General features: G+C 34.1%; 1 protein-coding gene across 2 annotated transcripts; it reads right to left on the bottom strand.

The window, feature by feature from the left end:
- Window positions 1-2,462: 2,462 nt before the first annotated feature.
- LOC124367115 (delta-aminolevulinic acid dehydratase-like) lies at window positions 2,463-15,339 on the bottom strand. Of its 2 annotated transcripts, XM_046823770.1 has the most exons (8): window positions 15,150-15,339; window positions 13,911-14,009; window positions 13,433-13,531; window positions 11,286-11,406; window positions 8,892-9,124; window positions 6,963-7,079; window positions 4,152-4,251; window positions 2,463-2,594 (listed from the first exon to the last, which is right to left on the bottom strand). In XM_046823770.1, the coding sequence occupies exons 2-8, from the start codon at window positions 13,947-13,949 to the stop codon at window positions 2,527-2,529; spliced, it is 777 nt and encodes a 258-aa protein (XP_046679726.1). In that variant the 5' UTR covers window positions 13,950-14,009; window positions 15,150-15,339; the 3' UTR covers window positions 2,463-2,526. The 2 variants fall into 2 exon arrangements, with proteins under 2 accessions (XP_046679726.1, XP_046679725.1); XM_046823769.1 differs by lacking the exon at window positions 13,911-14,009.
- Between the last annotated feature and the right edge of the window lie 6,714 nt (window positions 15,340-22,053).

The raw sequence follows: 22,053 nt of genomic DNA, 5'->3' as shown, positions 1-22,053 counted from the left end.
GGCATCCTTGAAGGTCTTGGAGCTGAAAGTGTTAAGGAATAAATTAAAATCTTGGCTAGCAGATAGACCCTTTTATAGTGTCGATGAATTTTTAACCTGGAAGGAGTTACCATGGCAATTGGCAAATAAATAAACTTTGTGCTCCAAATAAAGCATGGCATGAACTAGCACTGACTTTGTAAACTAGTTGTTTTTGTTTTGTTTTTACCTTTCTAAAAATGATGCCTGTTTGTATCTTGATCAGTATCTGTATCTGTAAATTCTCAGAAATTGGAGAATCCAACTATGATTATCACAATGACTGCAGCCAATGCCTTACACCTTAGAGGATGAGTGTGTCTGTTTGGTCTCACTGAATATGATTACAGTAGATACCTTATGAGATAGAGGTTAATTATGTATGTTTGGTCACACTTAGTATGATTAACACATTGAAATTATTATATACTTCACTGTTTAAACCTTTCCACTCCAATTAAGTGGAACACGTTAGCTTCAATCTAACTCTAGATGTTGAGCTAAATCTGAATATCTCACATGTATACTCTAAAAATGGTCTATTTCATTCCTGGAAGCAGGGGCATTGTGAGCCAATGGCCCAGGGGGGAGGGGCAAGCTGATATGGAGAATGAGAAAAGTATGATAGTGGTCGACAGATTCTTTTTTGATTTGGTTAGTTAAAACATAATTTTTGAGGGTTTTTTGTACACTTCTTGACCACTTCAAGGACCAGTCAAGTCAAACATTTAGGACTTTGGTTGCTTTACATTTGGTAACTTTTTTATATTCTCAGCAACCCCTCCCTGCCCCCCTTGGCTACACCCTTTGCCTGGAAGGCTAATGACTTTTTTTCTTTCCATATAAATAAAGAATAATATTATATAGAACAAAACCTTTTTATTTTTAAAGTTTGTGTTATAAAAAAATAAGTTTATTAGTTTATTGTTTGTGTGTTATAAGTTTGTGTTTTTTTTCATTTATTGAAATAATAAACTTTTTTATAAAAGAACTAAAATAACAGTGGTTTTGAGCTATTTTTTTTTTATCCTGAAGTAACAATGAAACATTGCTTGTATTCTTTTGGCTGACTTTTACAAACACAAGGAAGTGATTCATAACATTTTCAGACAACATTATACATACTGTACTTGTACTTTAAAACATAACATAAAACAATTTGAAACTTAAAAATGAATTCTGATATTTTGATATTTTTGAATAAGCATTATTTTGATTTAAAACCACCAGAATAAAACTATATTTTAAAACTTTCAAAAATATACTAGTTAAAATAACGTAAATGAAAGTACTGAAGACTAAAAAGTTACATACTTTACACTCAATGCTCTTTTACTTCAATACCCATTGACTATTAAATAAAAATACTATTAATAGAAGCTAAACTGTATAATATAATATAACAGCAGAGTAAACTGTTACATCCAGGCAGTGTTTTAGAGAGCAATAAACGAGCAAAAGACGAGAAACTTTTCAGTTTCTAGAAACACTTCAGTTTTATATTTATTTAACATTTAAACCATGTTCAAATGGCTTGAACAAATCTGGATGTAGCAGCAGATGTCAATGATCAACACTACCAGCAAACAAAGTGACTACATTTGCCTACATATAATGATACTGTATTAATGAACTTGTTTGGGGCCAGCCCAACATTTGAACTTGTGAGCTTTGTGTGTGACTGAGCTCTCCCTCCCCACACTTGAGCAGAAAGAATTAAATTATATTGTTTTGAAAGGTTAATGGGTTTTTGGACATTGGCCGTTGTTAACTAATGAAATCTGTCATCTTAAATCTATCAACATTGTACTTTTTAATAAAGGTGATTAGATAATTATGTCGGCCTCACCAAAAAGTGACCTTTATCTCCCGCCAAGAGCTCATATACATTTTTGGGGAGATTTTCAAAATGAACTCCACGATCAGTTTTCCATAGCCACAAAACATAGGCAAAAGTTCTCAAAATGTTAAAACTATTAAGTTATTTTTTCTCTGATTTACTTTCAGGTCATTTTATTTTCTTACAGCTTACAAAATGAATTTTCTATTGAAATAAACTAGTTACTACATTTAAATGTTCAGCTAATTTTATATTCAATATAAAACTCGTTTAACAGGAATAGGTGTAAAATAAAAATATGTGAAGGGACAATTAGTTCATTGGGGGGGGGGGGAAGAGAATTGGCATCATAGGGGAGTGGTGTATAAACTGATTCAATCAAAATACTTTGTTTTGGTCTGCCCTATGATCATGTTCTCTTCTGGTTTCCAGCATCCTAAATTCTTCTATAATGCACTAAGTTCTCTTTGCAACAGGATAATCTGTAACACTCTTTTCTTGATTTCACGTTCTTTAATACATTATACTCATCATAAAGAATTTTTACATTCTAATGCAATAAGTACTAAGTGTATGTTTTTTTCAAGTAAAATAAGTACAACAATAGGTATAAAAACAGTTTCCTGATTTATTACATTAACAATATAATAAGTGCAAAACAAACTAACCTATAACTTGCCTTCTGCCAACATATCCAAGATTAATGGAGCAAAGTATGTTATGATACAGTCAGCTCCTGAAAAAATGCATTCATGGAATAATTACGGTATACGAAATTTAATTATATTTTCTTTAAATCAAATAACTAGTTTCAATAAATAAGTGTTATCTTAAAGTTATAGACCTTAAACTTTAACTCCTTTCCACTTTTCAAATTATACATAATTATTATTACAGTGGAATATTAACAAATCTACTTGAATGAGGCTTCTAATAAAATCAGTGAATTTGATTTTTAAATTTTAACCTTGGTAATTTTCAGTTTCTTTATCGTAATGGATTGTAAATTCAGTAGCATATTTTCGAGTCACACCAATCGTGTTATTGAGTGTTGAGTTTAGCTCCAGTTCACCTTCCTTTTTATTGCAGCGTCTGGTATCTAACTAGGCAGCCTAACAAACCTCACTATATATATAACAAGAAGGCCACCAGAGCTGTGTGGTCTCCAACGTTGGCTTCTACATGTGAGAGTACAATAAATTTAAAGAGATCAGTTGTAGGATAGAAAACACAAGATAAGAAGCTGAGAAATTGCACTTAGTCCTAAAAGAACCTTTGCGCTACTTTTGGAGTGACAGGATATTCTAGATGGGTAAGGTTACGGGTAGGGGCCGCCCCTGTCAGGGTCCATGAAGGAGGACTTTGGGCATTAATTCCAGTCATGTGTTTCCTGGAAGAAGGGGAGGCCAGCTTCAGTCTAAGTAGCCACATGTGGCACACCCTTATGTCTATGCCTTTAATACTTAGGGAGCCCCACCAACTCCAGCAGTCATCCTCCGCAGTGGACTAGACCTATCAATCAACCTTTCACCCCAATATCCTTTGTGGTTGGTGATGTGCCATTTCTGGACATTCCTTTGGTTGCCCAGTTTTAAATGACACACCAGTTTTTGCTATGCCTAGTGTAGGATCAACTGGAAGGTACAAAACAGAAAGAAGTGAACCTTCCTGGAAAACGTTAACCTTACTTAACAGTCATATTAATTAATTATGACATCTCTAAATAAAAAACCACAATAATTATACATAACCATAATATTTTGGGCAAACTAATAACATAAACTTATTCATTGAATTTTTAAAAACGTACAGTCATACATTAAAACATGTTCACGACTTTAACAAAAGCGTTAACAAAAAAAACTAAACTAAACATGTTTGCATGTAAATGACAATGCAACCCCACCCCCAACAATGTCAAATTACTGGGAGAATGGTTTACTAAGAGGAAAAAACCAAGAAAATCCATCCAGTTACTAAATAATTACATGAGGATAAAATATATTATGTTCAGCTTTCTTAAAAGATGAAAACTTAATATACAAATATAATAAGGAACAAATAAAAAAATTATATCTATGATGAAATAAAACTGATATTTAATATTGCAATGTTGTAATTAAAGTAATTTAAAGTAGTCTTTAGTTTTATATATCTATGCGGTATTCCCATTCTTACTTTCCTCCTTGTTTCTGTCCTTTCCCTATTTTTAAAACTATCCTGCTGGCACTATGCATGTTTATTATATTAGAACTTAATTTCCTATGAGTTTGAGTTGGTGATCTTAACTCACCTGCCCTACGAAAAGCCGTTAATGTTTCAGCCACGCCGTCCTCCAAACTGAAACTACCTGCTTTGGCTGCATGATACAGCATGGCGTACTCACCAGATACCTGTCAAAATTGCCATTTAATATTTTCTATTAATTTTTCTAACCCATTAATATAAGACTTACAAACAGAAATAGGTTTTATTAATACACTACAATTTTGGTTTCCTGCGTTAAAATATAAGCTTGAAATTTGAATTTTAATGTAACATTTATGAATTAAACATTTCAGTGAGGGGGATGATATTGAACAGCAAAGATCGTTTGTTTAGAACACTTAAGAAAACTTTATATTGAAAATAAATGGGATATTGTTGCCTATTTGATGTACATAAGGCAAATAGATTTGTACAGTCATCTTGAAATCACTTCATTTCAATCCTTAAAGATATAAAAGTTGTATCAAATATTTTAAAATAATTTTTAATTTACGTTTTAGTCAACAATTTGAAGAATTATTATGAATTTCTTTGAATAATAAAAGCATTATAAAGTTTTACCATATTTTTTTATAAAAAAGGATGATACATTTGTTTCCTGTGATAAGTGTATCATACTGTGTGCGGTGTTGAGTTTGAGGTTAACTTCTAGAATAACATCTTTGTTGATGAATTTGCCTTTGGTGAAGTCATAATCATGGTACTTCATTTCTTAACTTCCTTAACTTAAAGTTCAGGACACTGGAAGAGCGCAAATACGACCTGTTGAAATGTCATTTTTCACTTTTTGTAATCCATAGCAATGGAAAATGTTCATAATCCTGTCATCCTATTTAATCCTGTATATCTATTTTATCTTGATAATCATCAATCTAAATTACTTGTACATAGAGGCAGATCTCTTCCTTAGCATTAAGCTTTTGTGCCCATTGATCACAAGCGTTTTTTTTTTTTTCAAATAGAATAAGGGGAAAATTCTTTACAGTACAAGATTAATAATACTGGTTCAGAGATAGCCTCCCCCCCTTTTTCTGAACTTTGCAGTCAGGATTCACTAAAGGCCTCGTATATGGTATAAACATTTACAGATCCTCCACTAGTATTAAACATTTTCAGAAAATTTTGTTTATACAAAAAGAATTAATAAGGACAAGGTTACATTTAAAATGGAAAAGAAACAGTTAAACCATATTGTTTTAGCCCTAGGATAATGAATGTTTTTATTTCCAACAGCTTATCTGAAAATATTGTGACACAGTCTATTTATCTCTATTTACATTTTTAACCATTCTGAGGACTTCCCATTTTGATCCCCGCCAAAATTAGGTGATCAATGATTCTCACAGAGAATTTATCTATCGATTCCATGAAAGACTAGGTTTTTTCTTACACAATGAAATTTGATCAACTCCTGAACTGTTACAACTACAGTCAAATCTCGTTAGTAAGAACCTGAATAAAACCAATTCCTCGATAAGAAATTTTTTTTCAGATCCCCTTGAAACTTTTGTTACACTCAATGCTAAAAACACCTTTATACAGCATTGTAATTAGATGAAATCCTCCGTAAGGTGGATTTTTTTATGATTGGGTTAAGACTGATAAACTCTATACATCGAATAATCTTAGCACAGAACCTCTACAAGATGAACACGACCTCTATAGGAGTAATATTTTCTGCTCTCGATCTCTTTAGTACATAATTTTCAAAACAAACAGTGACACAAACGCGTGTCTCAACATGAAATCGCAGCTGATGCACCCCACCCATCCTGCTTCAGGACTGGAGCAAATATAACGAAGTACTGGGGGCCAAGAAATGGAGTTTGAAGAATTTGTTGACTTCAATGATGATATAGCAGAATGTGGAGATCTAACGGATGAAGATATCCTGGCTTAACCCTCGAATCCTCAAGAAGATGATGATGAGGATGTATGGGCGGAGAGTGATCAACCTGGACTGTCAAAGAAAGACACAAGAGAAGCTATTGATGTACTAAAGTGTTTTTTGTGGAGAAAAATTGTTTAAACGAAAGTTTAGTGAATAATTTTGTATAATTATATACCACAAATTATTGTCGAGTTAGATTCCACTTTGGACATAGCAACCATTTATACAGGTAAACAATTGATAACTTTTTCAAGACTTTAGCAATTTTTATTTTATGTGAAACATTGATCTGTTATGTAAAAGTTTCTAAAACCATACGTACCAGTCATTAAATACATACATGGATATTATATTTTAAAAACTGTTGCAATCTTTTTCTGATCTAGGACTATATTGGAAAATAGCTTTAGTTAGGTTAACAATGATTCGTATTATAGAGGTTGGCCACAAAAATCTTTGTTTTATAGAAGATATCTCAGAGCGAGGATATTTTGAATTTATTCAAATCTTTCTATAAAGGAGTTGATTGAGGAGTCTGATAAAGAATTCTTTCCTAGTTCTGTAGGTCAATCTTCTCCTTCATAACAAAGTTGTTCCTTCAAATGTTTGGTCTGGTCTTAAGTTCAGTGGTGAACTCTAGGACTATCTCTAATTCTCCAGCCAGCTCTTTGGCATCAATAATAAGATGAATAACAGCAGTATTAAAAACAGCAGTATTAAACCTTGATAAAACAAACCTCTTTATTAAGCATACCTCGATAAGACAAATCTTTTCCATAGCTCTTTAAATTTGTCTTATCGAGGTTCAACTGTACAAACACCAGCTCTTTCAATAATAAAACAGGTATAGTTTCTATTTGTTTTAAATAAGTACAATTATTAATTTACATATTCTTCTACAAAAGAATTTCTTTTAAATGCCATGTGAAAGTGATTGGCACTTACCTGATATACAAACAGAGGTATATTCGGGTAGGCTTGCTTGGTCTGGCGGAGGATGTCCAGGTATGCGATACCAGGTTTCACCATGAGCAAGTCACACCCCTCGTCCACATCCCTTGACTAACAACTCGATTTTAGTACATTTTAATGGTCTTAGGAGAAATGAACAGAAAATTATTTCTATCTACTACTAATAGAGAACTGTCCTTCCGGCTAGGTCGGATTTTGGGACAACTAAAAAAGGCATTCTCATGGGATCTATGGTAATCAATATTTCTAAAACCATTTGAGATAAAACAAAAGTGTTACCTATAAAAATAATGTTTTGGTAATGATATAAGAATTTCAGAGCATATTTTGTTTTTTTCTCTAGGTTCATAAATAATGGATCTGTGAATTTTTCAGTTTGGACGGCCGCCTTATTGAAACGAAGTAGTGTACCAAGCTGGCCAATGAACTTATAAGATCGATTTTTGTACCAAGTTTCAATTTGTTTGGTACAGTTATAGTTTCCACAAGTCGTGTTATATAGCATAGTGCTATCATGAGGACAATATTGTAATTGGCTGATTCTGTACTCACCTGATAAACCTATTAGCCCCTTATATTTATGAACCTGGCATTCTTGAATGGATTTAGTTCAATGTGGCAAAATTCAAGAGTCTGTAAATATAGGTGGACAAATTATTTTGTATATATTTTCATTATGTATTGAATTGATCACTTAAATAATGTGGAAATAAAAAATTCAAAACTTAATAACCTAGAAGAGTATTCTGTCATGTTAATAAAAGTCTAGTTATTTTGATCAGGTTAGATACAAGTGAGTTAATATAACATTTTGCAGGAGTAGGAGCACTGAATACTTTGATTTGGTAATAGAAATCACTATTAAAATAATGAGTAGGGGATTAAATCATTATTATTGTAGATATATAAAAAACTTGAGAAATACAAAAATATATTTTTCTGGCCCTTTGTTTGGCAAAATCTCTTACATTCATATCCAAGTCCATAGAATTTAAAGTTTTTTTTTCTATTGCTAGTGTTGCCGAATCACTCAGTTGTTCCAGTGAGTTAGTCATAATTCTTGAATTGATAATTCTTAATCAACTTGAATTTTTTTAAACTTTTTCTCCATTGGCAACTAACTGAAACAGGGATAGTAAGGAAAATTTGTAAGCTGATAAATGTGTTAGAAAATGTGTCAATATATGAATCTACAGTTAGGTAAAACAATGTATGTTCGGTTGTGCTCTTTTTTGGTAGCTTAAGTAATAGAAGTAGAAGCTCTTCCATTAACTCGTCTCCATCTATGTCACACTCTTTCTGATAAGTTAGAACGGTTTCAAGAGATTTACAACAAACTCTAAGTTCTTTCTTTTCCTTTGTAGACTACATTGTACATTTTCTGCTTTGATTTTGAATTTGTTCAAATCTTTCTATAAAGGAGTTGATTGAGGAGTCTGATAAAGAATTCTTTCCTAGTTCTGTAGGTCAATCTTCTCCTTCATAACAAAGTTGTTCCTTCAAATTTTTGGTCTAGTCTTAAGTTTAGTGGTGAACTATAGGACTATCTCCAATTCTCCAGCCAGCTCTTTGGCATCAATAATAAGTTAGCCTCCGATTTTCCAAAAGAGACTTGACATTTTCAATCATATCAATAACATCCTGTAAGTTAACATTTCTTTCTGAAGTTCTTTGCTAACTAAAAAGTATGTCATACCGTGTAACTAAGGGATACAGAAATTTGAACTCTTTGAGTTTCTTTGTGATTCATGTAGCGGCATTCTTTCCAAAGGCATCTACATTTAGTTATGATGTGAGAACTTAAGAATTAATGGATGACTAAAATCATATCTAAATATAGTAAATTCCACACCATTCCAAATCACAATGTCATCCTGAAATGAATGCTCTATGGTTACTAACCGCTGCTCTAGCTGCTAGGCCTGAACTGCCAGGAGGTAGCTGGTAAGCTTTCCTGTTGCCAAATGCAGGGGACGACTTTGATGCCTCACGGAACGGTCCATAGAACGCTGAGGCAAACTTCACAGCATAAGAGAGCAGAGAGACTGATGAGCACATCTGAGCTTCACGCAGAGCATCCTTGATGGCCAACACCCTCCCATCCATCATGTCCGAGGGTGCAACTATGTGGCAACCTAGTATTGATTGTGACACAATTAGTTCAAATGGCACAATGATGAACAATTGCTACTATAGGTACAACACTCGTACAACCAGAGCCAATTTATCCGGATCTCCAGCTTATCCGGACTGGTTATACAGAGTGGAAAGAGTCAAATTTTTGACAGTATAAAATATTTTTGTTGACTCTCCATCATAGTTTGTTATTCTGTTAACGCATACTCACTGTCTGGAATAATGTGTAGGCCGTACAATATTATGGCAAATTAACAGTGTTGAATTAGACCCATGAGCCAATAATTTTAAATTTAGAAGATGTAAATGATTTGTTTCACATTGACAATAATATCAGTGTGATGGCTGACTTGGATATTATATCAGCAGCTTGTTACTCAATGACAACAGAGGACAGTTTTTTTTTTGTTAGCCCGTCAAGACATCAGGGGAAATTATGGCCTTGAAACATCTGTAAGATCGTACTTCCCAGAAGTGGTCTACTAGAGTTGAACAAAAGAGACTGAATTTTTCATGAAAAAGTATAATACATTTTTCTTTCCAATTCTTAAATTTATATCTTATCTCTGTAGAACAAACTATTCCTCTGTTATATTTGTAAAAAATAAACTCTTTATTGTCTATAATATATTCTTGTTTTATTGTACTCCCAGACTACCTGGATTTTTGTCTATCCGGATCACTTAAGGTCACAATTAATCTGGATAAACAAGATTGTATTGTAGTATTACTAAGTATTTGTTTTCTCATAATATCTCTATGTCCATCTAAAAATTTAAAACCACATGGGTCTGCACTTCATGAGAAGTTACCCAAATATGGTGCAAGGTTATTATATTTGGTAATTGTTTTTACCTTGTCACAATCAGGACAGAGATATTAGAGTACCATTCCATGTCATGTAGAGTATTAAAAAATACTTTATATTATTTAGAAAGAACATTAAGTTTGTTATCAAATGATAGTTACTTTTTTTCAAAAGTCTTTAAGTTTGCTATAGGTACTGAATAGTTTAACCATTGTTCTCCTCAGTATCTACTTAATAATGGACATGTTTATTCCTAAGTATTATATTTTATGATGAACGAACAACATGAACAATGATTAGGCAGAGCCAGAGGGACTACATTGGAATGAATCCCCTAAAAAATATTGGGGATAAAATATTTTAAGAACAGCAAACATTTAACAGGCCACAAGTAAATCTAAGATTTTCTTAGTCTTAATAAACTATCCAGACCACCCACATTCACTATGAGCACTCATGTTATAAATAAAATAAAATATATTATTTGAATTTGAAACAACTGAGATATGCATCACATCATTTTGTTGAGAAATGCATCATCTGAACCTCCATGAAAAGCCAACTTGAGTGAATAACATCTGTAAAACTCTGCAACAAGATATAATGATTTAATGTTATTAATAAGAATTTAATCGGTGTAGTAGACATAGGCGTAGATATTAATGAATTAATTTTAGATCTTCAACTTGGTTTTGATAAAATTGAGTCATTTATTTTATTCAAAACATTTCATTCGAAGAACTAGACATTTTTTAGATACAGTATTGAATACAGCTAAGTTGGGCTAAAAATACATGATGATATACTTAAATTTGCGTAGAACCATTTGGTTCCGATGTATAATATCGGACAAATGTTCTCCGCTATTTACACCGTGGAAGGATGGTTTTGACTATTTAAATATTGTAATTTTTATGTTCTGCTCCTTTCTGTAATTATTTTAAAGGTCCTGTCGTTTCTTTTAATAGAATTTTTTATCTTTCCTAAAAGTATAATATGACATTGGGGGAAGGTTTAGTTGTTTTTAAAAGTGAGAAAATTATATTCATTTCTTAGATTTCAATGTAGTATTTCCTACTATTTATTACTTTTGTTGATCTGTGGCAGTTCTTTTTATTTGTATAATTACTACAATATGTAGGGTATAAGAATTTGATTGAACAAAACATACCACAGCTGTATTTCAATAATGCACGAAGTTGGCTTTTAGATACGATAGGGACACCAATAATATTGGAATCAACAGTAAGTTGACAAAACAAGCAAAACTGCTGTCATTTGGAGTAGACAGGGTTGTTGTGGCTTATTTCCATAGTTGCAACTTAACAAAGAGTGCAACATTATATACTAACCTGCTTTAGCATAAGCTACAGCGACTTCTGCAAGCCTCTTGATGCTCAGTTCGTTGTGGATACTACCGTTGTCTCTCAAGATACCACAGTGGCCATGATTTGTATAGGAACACAGGCACACCTGCCAACACACTCAAGATACCACAGTGGCCATGACTTGTATAGGAACACAGGCACACCTGCCAACACACTCAAGATACCACAGTGGCCATGACTTGTATAGGAACACAGGCACACCTGCCAACACACTCAAGATACCACAGTGGCCATGACTTGTATAGGAACACAGGCACACCTGCCAACACACTCAAGTACTGTATTTTAACATTTATTTCGTGTTTTAATCTTTTATTTATAGATTAGAACAGAGACGAGAGAGAGTCTCATTATACCTTCCTCTTTGCAAAAGAAAACAAATGAGACAATCAATGAAACTTTAATCATATTAAAAATATCCCATTAGAATGATTTTTTTTAATCCTCTTGGGTGAACCGTTGTCCTTGTTAAAAGTATTAAAATTATTTTATGAAAACTTTATTAAACTGGTTGTGTTTTTAAAAGATTTTTACTGTCCAACTATGGTGTCTGTCTGGGTTTATACACATGCTGTGTATAGTACAAAAGTAGAAAAGTCAGGGTTTAAACTTGGTTGTCACTCCATTTACTGCAAATGTTCTGTATGGCATTGAAAATGATCCAAATTTCATTTTTTTTCTTTAAAACATAGTTTGATCAATGTGAAAAACTTAATAAAATGTATTTTCTGGCTACACATATTTGCTTGAGCCACTCAACATAGGGTTCATCTCAAATTTTGGGCTAGACTTTTCGATCGGTTGATTAAAAATCTAGGTAGCTCTCATGCTGAGGCATGTCAGTCTTGCGACTCATTGTACCAACCCAATATGATTCCTAGATAGGGAGTCCTAAGTTGGTTTTTTTCATGAGGGTGGAAAATGGTGGCTCCCAGCCTGGTTAGTTTGACATCCTCCAAAGATGGAGCTTCCAACAGTCTCTTCTCTTAGATGCCAGCGCTACACAGTCAAACAGGATATGCCCAGCAGTTTCAGTTTCCTGGCTGCAAAGTCATCATTATAGAATCCTATCTTTGTCAAATGACTCCTGATGTGGCCATGAGCAGTAAGTAAAGCAATTAACCTCCTCAGGTTATCTCTGCCCTATCCACACAATGAACCAGCATAAAACAACATTGAGGCTCCTAAGAAGTTTCTTGCAGAGTTTATGGCTAGATTGACACTGCCATCTTCAACTGTGAACACATTGTTTACTGTGCTCACAGTCTGGGAATGGCTAATACTACAGTTTGGCTATGCCAGCAGGACCTGCAAGACCTTCAAATGTGACATGAGCTCCTTTTTTAGCCAAGAGGTCAGCATGTGATCTCATGAGCCCCAGGTCAGCCTGTGATCTCATGAGCCCCAGCACTCAGTACAACTGAACATCGTTTAGAAAGCCGAGTGCCAATAAGGTGTGGAACAATCCCAGATTAATTTTTAAGTGATCTGTGTGGAGTCAAGAGCAAGCAAAGGTGCTTGGTTATTGGAGAATATCAGGTTGTGTTATGGTAGCCCCTCCATAATCTTAGTGAAGCACAGGCAGAGTCAGCACAAATCTCCACCTGAAATATAGTGCAGTGATAGCCAAGACATTGTGAAAGCCTGTCCATGGACTAACTACACCCAAACATGAATGCTTTGTCTGGTTCATGACAGAGCTATAATGTACTAAACCAGTTGATCCTTTGTGTTTGGATTAGAGGAATCTGGTTGCTTTCCAAGATGAACAGAATATCGTTTGATGAACACAAATTCAGTCTGCATAGCATCTAGTGTCATGTCTTAAGATCTAATTTGGAAGAATTTTGTTGACTATGAGGCAATGACTCCACATTACAGCTATTATCTATAGTATCTGACAAAAGAGCAACATATTATTTGGTTGTGGCATACATTTTTGGCAATTTAAAAAAAGCTTCCTTAGTGCTATAAACAGGGTGACCATTTTGAACTTTTACTATGGCATCAGATCTAGGGTTAAAAATAAATGTAGTTAGCGATATATACAAAATAAAAAAGTTTTTTTATTTAATATTGGGCTTATATGAAACACCAGAGAATATACTTACATCACATGCAATAACAAGATCTGGAAATGAAGATCTTAACATGGGAATTGCTTGGAGCACTGGATTGTCTTTCGAATCAGCACTGGATCCATTGGTATCCTAAAATTATACACAGATTTCAACTTTTCATTTTAGAATATTTAGATAAACTAAAATTTTTACTCATATTTCTTTGAAGAACAAATAATTTGAAACGATAACACAATTAGAAAAATTTTCATCCCAATCTAGTAAATGTTACCAGTAAAAGTAAATTTAAACTGATTTTGGCTGTTAATTCCACAAAGCTTATTTCATAGATGTGGTCGTTTACACAAATCTTTGATATTTTTAAAGTTATTGTTTATTTCTTATTGTTTTATATATTTACTTTAAGTTTTAACTGACATTTTTTACATATTTATATATCTCGTAACAAAAATATTTATATATATCGTAGAAAGATTATAACGCACCAACTGTACCAATAGCAACTCACCTTGGTAACTGAAAGATGGTAATCGAATAGTTCCAACATCTCCTGAATGACCGAGTTAAAAATATCACAGTGAATAATATCTAATTACACTCTGTGCCTCTACAACAGAATTAAAAAAATGAATAATCAATATGTACCATGCTATTGACTCTGCCAAACCATTGAATACCAGTGGTCTGACATATATTTTGCCTTTGCTATGATACATCAGACATTAATAATTATGCAATATTTTAGCTTTCTTCGTTGATGTGCAATATCTGATTAGTAATTAAAGATTCTGACCATCACTAATGAATGTCACACAATGGGATTAATGTGTTCTTTACCGCAGGCTGTGGTAGTGGTTTGTGATAACCTTTGTATTATCAAACATTGAGATTCATGGTAAACAAAGTAGTAACATTGTGTAGTAAAGCTAGAGTAATAATATAACACACTCGCTACCAAAGGGTACAGTAGAGGTGTGTGGTGACCTTTGTATTATCAAACATTGAGATTCATGGTAAACAAAGTATTAACATTGTGTACTAAAGCTAGAGTAATAATATAACATACTCGCTACCAAAGGGTACAGTAGAGGTGTGTGTGGTAACCTTTGTATTATCAAACATTGAGATTCATAGTAAACTAAGTATTAACATTGTGTACTAAAGCTAGAGTAATAATACAACACACTTGCAAACAAAGGGTACAGTAGAGGTGTGTGGACCTTTGTATTATCAAACATTGAGATTCATGGTAAACAAAGTATTAACATTGTGTACTAAAGCTAGAGTAATAATATAACATACTCGCTACCAAAGGGTACAGTAGAGGTGTGTGGTGACCTTTGTATTATCAAACATTGAGATTCATGGTAAACAAAGTATTAACATTGTGTACTAAAGCTAGAGTAATAATATAACATACTCGCTACCAAAGGGTACAGTAGAGGTGTGTGGTGACCTTTGTATTATCAAACATTGAGATTCATGGTAAACAAAGTATTAACATTGTGTAGTAAAGCTAGAGTAATAATACAACACACTCGCTACCAAAGGGTACAGTAGAGGTGTGTGGACCTTTGTATTATCAAACATTGAGATTCATGGTAAACAAAGTATTAACATTGTGTAGTAAAGCTAGAGTAATAATACAACACACTCGCTACCAAGGATACAGTATAGGTGTCTTACACGGTATTTAAATAGGGTTACATGCCTTTTGTCAGCAATTCAAATATAGTATTGTGCTTACGCGTTTCGATGTTACAAACGTCATTGCTAAAGCAGTGGTACATTCAATCATTAAAATGTTTCTGCATTAAAAGTCGTAATTCATTAGAAACACAAACACGGACACATACAGGAACATGGACACGGACACTAAGATAAAATATTTTTAAAACACTATGATCACGTTTGGTTGGCCTGCCCATGCTATTCGGCCTTGGACAGGTAAGAGTCTGCAATAGCGTGATTAAGTAATTCGTCACGGTCGCTGTTAGCACTGTCGTTATCAGCTGGATAGGGGTCAATTGATCGAGAACGGCCTTTCTTTTCTTGTGTTAAAGCGTTGAAAATGGAGTGTTTTTTTTTTAGTTTAACTTTTTGTTCAGCACGTAGTTTTTTGTGTGGGTAAAAATCTCAATAAAAAACACAAAAAATAAAATAAATGGAAAACGCTGGAATAACAAAGTTAAAAATGTATTTGTGTGGAATTCAGACACGCCGTAGAATATGACCTTAAAAGACAATTAAAGAAACATGGACTTGAATTAACATTTAAACCCTCTAACCAAACCCGCCCCAAATCTAAACAAAAAACGACAGAAAGCTTGAAAACAGGAGTGTGTTATGTCAGATATCGCGATGGTCCTAACGCACACATCCGTCAAACAAGGCGTAGTTTCAAAACACGTTATTGTGAGCATAAGTCTGACCGAACGTAAGCCAAACAGAGGTACACTTTCGCACAACACCTGGTGGATCGTGATCGCGCAAATGGACAATAGTCATGATGACATGAGGTTTAAAATGTACGTCCAAAAGGTAACAAATTAGATACGTTGGAAGAATTTTAGATTTATCGGTTCTGCAAAAGTTAGGAAACAAAACATTTCGAGCTGAATGAGAAGTTAAACATCAAAGTACACTACACTTTGTATCGTTTAAATGCAAGGTAAGAAAGGCTACTCTCGATTAATTGATCCATGTCCAATTGATAACGACACTGATAAAAGCGGCCGTGACCAAGTTACTTAATCCTGATGTTGCAGTCTTGTACCTGTCCACAGCCGAGCTGAACCGACAGACTCACCAGACGTGCTCATAGTGTTTTTAAAAACGTTTTAAATTAGTGTATGTGTACTTGTTTGTGTTTTGAATTACTGAGCCTAGTGCCTAAACATTTTAACGATTGATTGCCTTACCGCTTTGCAATGATGTTTTATCATCGAAGCGCGCAAGGAAAATATTGTTTTTGGATTTTTAACAATAAAGTGTGTGTGTACATCTACTGAGAGAGGAATTTTGACTATCACACACTCGCTACTGCAGTTTACAGTAGAGGTTTATGACGATCCTCGTATTGTTGTCAGACATTGAGATTCTTGGTGTTAATTTATTAAAATATTTTACCCATTCATTTAAACAGTTAACCAGAGACTTCTTATTTGCCATTTCTGACATGTTTACATCCTCCAACCCAATTGACTGTATTTGGACCAGTCAAAAAACAAAAATCAGTCGTGCTGGAGCTATGACAAATTTCCATCTCAAAACATTCTCTGGTGAAATAGGCTTCGTATTTCAACAACATATGTTTAGGATTCACTTTTAGAATTAGGTTTTCTAACATTTGAGTTTCTAAAAGAATAACAGCGTTTTCCACGTTTGTTGGGCTACTTTAATATAGCCAGTTTTCTAATTTTATCTCTGATTTCGTTGTTTTTCACCAAAATTGCGGGTCAGAAAATCCATTATTTGAAGTGAAATAAAACTAATTAAATAGAATTTATGTAAACAAAAACTAAGCAAAACCACACATAAACACCGACTGCTAAACCAACTTCATGTCAATGTCTGGCAACTTTGCCAACTATTACTAAAAAAAACTAATCCAACAATAAAATTAAAAAAAAAAAAAACTCATCCGAGATCAAATCTGGTAAAAGTGACACCAAGAAAAAAAGTAAGAGACAGGAATAAAAATATAGCCCGAAAACATTCACCAACTTTTTGTAATTTCTTTCTGATATTGTCTGTTGCCGAGTGATACCCTTACGCTGTGATAAAGTCTGACTCACTCATTCACTTGTCTGTTTCGTTCATGTATCGTACTGAGAGTTGTACAGTGGTGTTCCTGTTACATCTTGTTTTTTAGATTTGGTATTCATGTAAACGTTTCTTTTAGTTTACTTTGGTATGTACACCATCCTGTTTCTAGATTTCTAAACTTCCATATGCGTTTTTGTTTCAGGTTTTAAAACGTGAGGTAAAGAGTAAATATTCAAGTTTGATCTTTTACAGCACGAAAACAAATGTTGTGTGGATCGTAATCCTGTTATCCTTTGTCGATAACTAACTATAAACTTTATTCTTTGTCGGAATGTGTTGAAAATTGATCTTACCTGCACAGCATTGGTTGCCAACTAACCCGTTACCTATTATATATCCGTTTAATACATAATCCCTACTGAAATGAAATCTCATCTTACAAAATAATGTTGTAAAAACAATTTATTTTACAAGGCCTACCTTAGAGAGTTGAGTTATGACTCCAAAAAGTAGAACACTTTTTAAACCTTTATTCACTAAAGGTTTTATTTCGGGTATTATTCTGTTTATTCCGTACCTATAAACCCCTGGCATGCTGTCTACTTCCAACTTTGCATCTTCTATATCCCTAGAACAAGTAAATTGAGATATATATTTTATAATGTTCACTTAGTTTAAATTGATTAAGGATACAAATCAGCAAAGATAAGGGAATTGTCTAGTTGATGTTTTTATAGTATTATGAATTTATACCTAATATCTACTACGACAGCAACGTGACAACAAAATAATCGTTTTCCTATCACAGCTGCATTATATGCGTGCACCAGATCCGTACTCAGACCGGGGGTTTCAGAAAATTTTACCAGAGCTCAGAGCGGATCCCGGTACATGACGGGGCCCGGCCGAACATCTTGCCCGGGGCCCGCCAAGGCTGGGTACGGCCCTGCGTGCAGCTATAGTGTACCCCATCCTCAAACACAAACTCTGTGGGAAACAGAACTATCTCTCCGACTCATTAGAAAGAGGCATATAGATTGTGTATCAACTTAAATATCAATAATTTATTTCTTATAGGATTTACATGTAATTGACATCTCAAAAACATTCAGATATAAAAACATTAGAGATATGTTCATTGAGAAAGCTTTTCCTTTTAAAATTTAAGAAATGTTTTGAATTAAAAAAAGTTTAAATGGCCGCCATATTGAATTGAAATAGGGCACTAAGACGGTCTTTGAACGAGGCATTATGACATTTAATATGATCAATTATTTCTGTTTCAACTTCTTTAGGACTTTTTGGGTCAGTTATTCGTTTCTTCTAGCCTTGTTATATATTGAAGATATATAATGTAGTATTGTTATATACAATACTGATCAGTATTACCAGGGAACTCTACTGTTTCAGTCTTGTTGGATCCCTTCTGAGGGACTTCATATGTGAGAAACAGAGCTGCAGCTACATACTATTCCGGGGGGGGGGGGGGTAGGAGGAGCCCTAAATTAGCTCCCCATTTCCATCACTCAATATCAGCAGTTTAAAAATGTTCTTTTTACTGCTTGTAAATAATCTAAAGGTACTTAATAATTATTATTACATTTGTTAGTAGCAGTTACCCGCGGCTTCGCACGCAATTGTCAAGATCTAAGAGCGTCCTTATTAGTGGAATCATTAATGATGATAGCGATTTACAAAATTACAAGCTCAGGACAATAGCCCTAACTTTAACGTGATCGAAGTATGTAGACTCTTTTGAACCGCTCTGTCAAGAGTAAAAGTTAAGATAGTCATTTAATAACAAACGTTTTAATATGTCTGAAAATTACATACTATAAAAACAGTACATTTGTACCCATCTTGTATGAACATTTTGTCTTAATTGGATCTTAAGTTTGCGAGTTGTGAAATTTTAAAGTTGTAATTTGGCTGAAAACCACCAAAAACCGTTTCTTTTTTCGTTATTTCTGACACAACTGGAATTTCTTGTTCGTAAATAATTTGTTTTATATGTAGGCTATAAATGCAGAAATAAACAATCTCAATTAAATGAATTCCTGTAATCGTAATTCTGCTACTTGTTTTGTGATTAACCTTCAAACATGGGTATCTGTACTTTTGAATCGATAGTAAAGCGATTCGCGCGGAGTTTAACTTAATTATGCGTAACGACTTCACCTTCTATAATATTGCCGCCCGAGGCAAACAACCCCCCTGCCCCCCCCCCATGGCTGCGGCTCTGGTCAGAAGTCAAGTCTGTGACAGTCACAGTGATGTCAGTCACTGCACTAAGGCGATAGTTAAACTATGCATTGTATATTTATCAAAGGTGAAATTGATTTAAACCCAACATCCGGCCAAAATCTCATTGAGATCTTTTTTTCTTTTCTTAGTTGACGACGCCTACAAAAGTAGGCTACTAAAAATATTCCACATGCTGTGAAACAATGCCACATCGAAAGAGCCCTTTTATTTGCACATATCCAACAACTTTTATCAGTTATCTCAAAAAAATATTAGTTTTTTTTAAGGTCTTAATATTTGGTCATATTAATTAGTTGCCACCGCTACTGATTTATTATTATTTATCCTAACATATTAAATGTTTGCCAGAAAGAACGATTATTTTAAACGTGATTTATATAAATTATGCTTTAAATTATAATAATTTACAATTACTATAACACATTTTTTCAATCCTCTTAAAATGTTAAGTTAAACGGATACTGATATGTTATGCAAGTTTTTCGATTAGACTACCTGGACGTTGCTACTGACGGATCTAAAAATAGTACAGCCTTACGAATTATAGTCTAAATATATTAGAAAAATAACTGCAGTAGCCTATATAGGAGAAATATAAACCCCAGTGTCTGAGGGTTAGCCCATTTTCCAAGTAGTTGGATGGTTGAGAAATTGTTCTAGTAAATAGATGGCTTACCGAAACAGATTTTAGAAAAAAATTTTGTCAAAAATGGAGAAGTTTGAAAAAGGGAGTTATGGTATGCACTCAAAGGGGACGTCAGGGTAGGGAGTAAAATTTATATTTCTATATCTACCTGCCAAATTTCAATAAAATTGGATCATGTGAAACGGATTCAGGGCCTGGGATGACTAAAATAAGTCAATTCAGAAACAATACTCTACATTTTAGGCTTATTACACATTAAAACTATAGCTCTAACGAAGTATAGAAAAACTATGTCGTTTTATCAAACGAGATTACTTACACCACAAAAACAGGATACATGATATTGTCTGAACTTATGCTTTGAACACTTTGCCATTTTCTTAAAATAGGATGGAAAATTGAACTGTGTAAGGTAACTGTTTGTAATCTAATCTCATCACCTCTGTGCATCTTTTCTAGTCAAAGAGTAGAACAGATTTAAAATTGGACAATGTTTTATTGCTCAACTAATTGTGCTCAATAAATAAATTAACGACTCGGCAAAATCACTGACATATTACGTCATGCAGGTCACACTGTTGTGTATTGTTTATTTACAAAATGACAATCATAAGTATTGAGAAATCAGCTGGTATTATCAATCAGGTGATTTAATGATAACTCTTCCTGGAACAATGAAAGTAGTTGTGTGACGTCCGGATCATCTGACTGTTCCGGTCAGTCAGTGTCGTTCACTGCCGCGACCCATACCAATACCTTACAATTAATTGACCTGGCCAATACAGTTACTGAACCTTCCCGCTAGAGCGCGTTACATTACAGTTAGTATAATTCGTTGGTTACAGGTCAAGACCGGTCTTCATATGAAAGACCGAACGAAATGAAAGACTAACTTAAGAAAGACTGAACGGAATGAGCGAGTAATCGAAATGAACAAGAGAACAAAAACCGATTGATCGAAATGACCGACTGAACGAAATGAACAGTGTCAGTTAGTTTGGCATAATCTTGAGCTACTTTTTCCATTGATAAGGATTATAAATGAACGTAACTGTAATATTATAAGATTTGGCGATTCGTAAAATTAAATTACTTGCTTTAAAAGAAAATAATAAATTTATTCAGTTCGTGGGAAAAGTGAACGAAAGGTTCGGTTGAACGGGTTTTTTAAAACACGTGATCCAGATAACTCGTTCACCTGACTGATCTGTTCGAATTGAACGGTTCATACATAACCGAACGACACATCTCTAAATCAAAGGCAGCGGCCAGCGTTAGTGATGGAGCAATCGATAGATGAGTTTTATAACAGTCTTTAAAATCCTTCTTTCCAGTTTCGAATCCGAATAAAATAATTAATAGGAACGTCTTTAGCCCCTTCCACGTCATCTCTGACAGAAGGCGTTTAATTACCATATATAATGAATATATAAATATATAGTCTGTATTCAATCAGGTTGTATAGATGCTCATCTATAATCATGAAGTAGACTTCTACCAAATAGGGGGTTGGTTGGTAGGACTGACCTATAGGATCAACATTAAAAGTATAGTGCTCTATAAAATAAGTATAATTTACATTAATTAGTGCTCGTGTCGTACTTTAAAGTTGCGCGGGAAATCGGTATTGTGGACATGATTTCCGGGAAACAGTGACCCAAGCGGCTAAAACAACGTAAGTTTCCTGTTTCTAAAAATATAATCACTTTATATTTCGTCAAGACTACAACTGATAACAAATTGGAGCAAGATCACGTTCGCTGCTACCTGGTCTGCGCATGCGCACTTCGTTGACAGGTTGGACAACGCCAAGGGCTAAGTTTCCCTGCTGACAGGACCGATCCCCCAGCCAGCCGGCCCGCGGGCCGACGACCTTTTGCATGGATCGGAATTATTGATGCCCCTGCATTTGGGAGTATGCAATGTATACCTCGTCATGTACTGCAGGACTAGTGTACATGAGAATTGAAGA

Source organism: Homalodisca vitripennis, chromosome 8 (genome assembly GCF_021130785.1).
Source record: "Homalodisca vitripennis isolate AUS2020 chromosome 8, UT_GWSS_2.1, whole genome shotgun sequence".
Classification (NCBI taxonomy): domain Eukaryota; kingdom Metazoa; phylum Arthropoda; class Insecta; order Hemiptera; family Cicadellidae; genus Homalodisca; species Homalodisca vitripennis.
This window is presented reverse-complemented; position numbering and strand designations above follow the sequence as displayed.